Source organism: Brassica oleracea, chromosome C5 (assembly GCF_000695525.1).
Source record: "Brassica oleracea var. oleracea cultivar TO1000 chromosome C5, BOL, whole genome shotgun sequence".
Lineage (NCBI taxonomy): Eukaryota > Viridiplantae > Streptophyta > Magnoliopsida > Brassicales > Brassicaceae > Brassica > Brassica oleracea.
The window spans coordinates 16,612,055-16,617,381 of NC_027752.1; the positions used below are offsets into that span (position 1 = coordinate 16,612,055).

Here is a 5,327-nt window from a genome sequence, read left to right on the forward strand (position 1 = left end):
CCCTCTCTCGCTCTCTCTCTCGCTCCTTAAAAAAGGAAGGCCACAACATCGATACAAAGGAATAATCCCGTGAGGAAGACATCAAGAAAGTCTACCCCATCAGTCGCGGAGACTCAGACACCTACACCACCAACTGTGGCAGAAGGATCCTCAACGAGGACAACAAGGAAATCAGTGAATGCAGAGCTTGTGGCTGAGCATAGGTATGAAAGTTTCTCCTCTAGAGAAATCATACCAGAGAGATCAGTTTATTTGGACGCTGAAGACACCTGGGGGATTTCTTGATATCATCAAGAAAGGTCATCTTGAGAGAATTGTCACCGGTCTTGTTGGGTATATTCCAGAAATTGTGAAGGAGTAATACGTTGCATTCCCTGGAGAAATCACCAGAGCTTCCAGGGACAGGGTGGAAGTGATCGTCCGTGACCACAGGTTTGAATTCTCTCCAACCAAGATCAATGAGTACTTGAACCTCATGCCACTATCAGAAGAAGAAGTGAAAGCTTATGAGATGGCTGATGCACTCACGATCGATGAGTTGGCAGACTTCTTGACAGAAGGCACATTAAGTCTCAGGAATCTCATAACGCGATATCTGTCTCCGTGCAAGGCTGCACTTGTGATCCTCTCAGCATACAACTGGGTGCCATCCTCTCACAAGAATGTTGTGTCAGCTGATCGTGCTCGACTCATCTACAAGATGTTTCATGGAACAAGAGTTGATGTTGGAGAGATGTTTTACTCACAGATTCTGAACCTAGCAGTACTTCAAAAGGAGGGAGGTAAGAAAGACACGTGCTGGCTAATTCTTCCTCGCACAATCTTTGGTGTGCTTCAGACTCAGTTCGAGATGCAGAGAAAGCCAAGGGAAAAACTTTCTGGTGTAATTCCATACAAGAAGGATTCTCGTCTGGGGCAGATTTATCTCAAAAATCAAAAGGAAAAACGAGAAGCTGAAAATAAGGCTCAGAGGCAGGCCAAGAAGAAAGGAAAATCTGCATCAACATCAACTGCAGTACCTCCTTCTGGACCACCTCCAAGCACTCCTCGTTCCGAAAGGACTGATCCTTCTGGATATGTGCCACCAAGACAGTCTCCGCGGTCTACTGGAATCTCGGCTCCATTGCAGCTCTAGGACAACCAATAGATGCTGAGGAGGCAAAGCTGGCTTTAGATACGGCTTCAGCAGCAATTCAACAGCTTGCAACTGCGATGCAGACTCTGACGAGCGTCGTAGGACAGATTGCAAGCATGTTGTACCCAAGTAAGTCTTCTATCTGGTTCTTTATTTGTTCTGATCTTTATGAGTTTTAACTCTGTATGCTCTCAAGCAGGGGGAGAAGAAGAGGCAGACGATCCGCAGCAGAAGGATGATCAGGAGAACTAGATTATGGGGTTTTTTTTTTTAATTATGGGGGAGTGAGAGATAAAACAATGTTGCTGGTTTTTTGGTTTTGGTTTTATGTTTATCTCTAACTCTTGAACTTGCATGTTTTGAACCTTCATTTCAATGTTAATGCACGTATTATTCAGGATATATCAGTTCGAATGTGTGTGGTTGTTTGAGCGGATCTGTGCATGTACTTGAGAGGCATCCAAAGCTAAAATGGGGAGATTGTAGATGCAAAGATCAGATGGACGTTCTGATACAGACGCAAGTACATCAGCGAATGGAGTAGAGTCTGCAACAGAGAAGTGTACGTGCGGATGAACAAGTCAAGATGAAGATTACGACTTGAAGAATGTATTGCGGACCAAGGCGAAGTTAATGCGAAGACATCTTGGGGAGCAAGCTTGAAGAGATTCACCTTGGAGAAGGGAGATCTCACGATAGGAAGTTTCTTAAAGACTTTGGAGACGTTTTAGGGAACTTACCATATTTGGGTAGATAGTGAATATTGGGTAGATAGGCGTGGATAGCCGACTTGGCTGTATTGTATATATAGTCATACTCGACCTGCGGATTAGGGTTGTCGAGAGAATTGTATTCAGTTCACTAAGCTTGTAAGCGAGGGAATAACACTAAGGGCTAAGGGGTAGAGGTTCTAGAGATCTTGTATTCGATCTTAGGACGTGTGAGGCTAGGGGAGCAAGTCAAGAAGGGTCTTGATCTTGTTCGAGTTCTGTTTAAAGAAAGACTTGTAAGTTCACTTGAAAAGAGTACTAGTAATAACACATATCTTTGTAGAGATATTCTCTGTTGTACTTTGTTCTTTACTTTGTGGGTTAGTTCTTGCATTTACATAGGGTACCATGGTCTTTAAACCTAATTAACTTTGATTTTTTAATATTTCCAGAAGATGAAATGGATGGTGAAGAAGACACAGTTGAAGTTGAAGAAGAAGAAAATTGATTTTATTTCATTTACATTATGGATTTTGTGGCGCTCTTTTTTCCTTGTCGGGTTTTATCCCGATGGATTTTCCCGATAAGGTTTTTAACGAGGCCACATTACATTACTTGAATTTTATTTTGGTGTTCACTTACATTACTTGGATTTGATTACTTAGATTTTTCATTGTTACCTAATATCATTCTTATGCATACACATCAAACCAAAACAAGTTTCTAAACTTCAATCTTTTATCACTTAAAGATTGGCTAATAAGAGATCAGTATAAATGTATAATACTACTTAGAAATGGCAGTATTCAATAGAAGGCACATGAACTAGAGAACCTACGAGTAATTTGCATTGTATTGATATTTTCAAATGTTTGCGTGAACTAAATTTGGCTTGTATAGTTGTATCCATTAGTTGAATACTTGATTGTATACGATGTACGTTTTGTTAAGCATAGCAATAAGCTTGTCTTGTTGACCTGAAGATTGCCATGCCAAGATATGATGGTTTTCCTTTTATCTGAAGTCATGCCTCTTATAGATATGTTCTTCTATAAGAGCAGGTAATCTGATCATTAAAATTCAATAACTATAAAGTATTTTTTCCCTAACAGTGTAATGATATATATTATGTTGTTCTGGTTTTGTTCTGTATTAGATGGCTTGGTTTTATAAGCGTTGTTCTCTTCTTGTTATGTTTACTCTCGGTTGCTAGTTATTAATTAGACAAAGCCAAAATAGAAGACTAATATTACACTAGTTTTGCTTGTTACTTGAATCTTCTTATGCATACAAACGTTTTATATGACTGAGCCAAACATGAACACAAACTTTGTAACAAATGATAGTATTAGTAACTAATGCTTGTAACAAAAGAGAATAATGCTCGTAACAAACGTGACTAATGCTTGTAGGCTTGTAGCTTGATGATTTTGACCAACTTGATAATTTATGACTGATGCTTGACTCTTCTTCTTGCAGGTGACACTGTCTATTTTGATTAATGTTTGCTGAATTACAAGTGCTTGTAACAAACGTAACCTATGTTTCTAATTTGATGGTTTTGACAAACTTGATAATGCAAAATTGACTAGCTCAGCTCTCGTTCTTCTTTCTTGCAGGTTACAGCTCTAGGCCTTGATTAAGATTGATGGCCCGCGGGCCGACACGCATACCCGCTGCTATAGGGCGGGGCGGGATTGGTCATAGGTTCCAGGAACCGCAGCCCGCCGCGGTACGACCCGCAAAGACTCGAATGAAACTGAGCCCGGGGCGGGGCGGGACATTTGGTTGCGAGAGAGCCCAAATGCCATCACTACATATGATATAGTCTACTGTGTTCTACGTAGAAGAAAGGCTTGTGTACAGTGATTTAACTACCAAGTAATTAAGAACCCTTACTCCCTATTTGAATTTTAACGGGATTTAAATAATTATCACTATTTATTCATAGATTTTTTTAGGCATACATTTTAAGAAATTTACTTTCGATCCCCACCACTGCAATGTGGAGAATCAGGTTCACAGAGACTTACACAATTTGGATCACTTAGAATACAAGATTTTGGTAAAAATTCACTTGAACTATGTGTATTCATGGAGCTTTATGTTCTTCAAGCAATGTGGGTTTGGTGGATCACAAGGTCCTTCATGATTGATATACCATGGATTTGACCTATTTTCATCCATGGTATATAAGTGTTTTACTATCTATATATTATATATTCTATCCTATTAGGTATTTTTTCACGTTCAGCAGTATCTTGGAGTAAAGTGATGATTATGGAGCATTTAGGAGCTTAAAAGAGATTTCATCCGAGATGACCATTAGAGGTCGATACGAAGAAGAAGCAATCGTTCGATACACATCCAGTGCCGTCAATCGATACAGAAGAGAAGCCTCGACGATTGAAAATTATGATCGATCGATCTACATCCTGTACCATCGATAGATGTCGAGACGCGAGATGCGCGACTTGGTTCCAGCCGACTTTAAACCCAAGGATTCACCAAATTACAAGATTACCCCTGACGAGTTTTTAACCTAATAGTTATATATTTGCCTAAGTGTTAGGAAGCAAAGAGTTTTTTTGGAGCGACGATTGTATTCTAACTTTCAGCAGGAGAGAGAGAGAGTTTTAGGAGAGAAAATCATAGAGAGATTTGTGATTGGAACTCCATTGATTCATCTATTCTATTCTATGCAGTTTTTATCTATATTTTATGTCATGAATTGCTTAGCTATGTCTGAGTAGTTTACTTGTTATATTCAGGGTTCAAATAGGTTAGAGGGATTAGCCCCAACTATAGATTTGCTGAGTTGTGATATTCATTGATTGATTGTTCTTAATGCTTGTTTTAGCCTTGCTAACTAGAACATGAACCTAGAAATTTGCATGTGTCAAGCATCCTTGATCATCCTGTCATGAATCTAATATGTCATGCTAGGACTGCTAGGGAAGGCTAACCGTTGATCTAGGAGACTAGTGAGTATTATCAACCCGCGCTTAGGGCTTAGCTAGAAGCTATCGATCGATATTGTCTTCTGGCAATCTATCGATATTTTGAAAGGTGTATCGATCGATATCCATATAGGATCATCGATCGACACTTTCTTGTGATCAAAAGACGACATTGCTGATCACTGTGATTAAGGAGTTGAGCTCTAATATATCATGCATGCAACTGTTAGGCATCTATAGGATTATAATCTCTAACACCTGAATAGAAACCCTGCATTTAATATCTTCCAATAAAGTTACACCCCCAATCATCTTGTTAGTCGAGCAATAGACTTGCTCAATTAGGATTTCTATTTACTTTTAAACCATAAAACAACAAACACCTAGAATTAATAACCTGACTAGATTTAATAGGTTCCCTAGCTCCTTGTGAATTCGATCCCTAAGTACTGCAACTGAACCTCTCATTTGAGAAAGTAATTCACTCCTTAGGGTAATTTGAGTGGTATCAAATTTGGCGCC

The 5,327-nt window shown here is 39.3% G+C and overlaps 1 protein-coding gene across 1 annotated transcript; it reads left to right on the forward strand.

Moving 5' to 3' along the window:
- The first annotated feature begins 73 nt into the window (after positions 1-73).
- On the forward strand, positions 74-1,988 carry LOC106343543. The gene is made up of 2 exons (XM_013782787.1): positions 74-1,264; positions 1,335-1,988. Exon 1 carries the CDS (start codon positions 476-478, stop codon positions 1,133-1,135), a length of 660 nt encoding a protein of 219 aa, XP_013638241.1. The 5' UTR covers positions 74-475; the 3' UTR covers positions 1,136-1,264; positions 1,335-1,988.
- Positions 1,989-5,327: the final 3,339 nt, after the last annotated feature.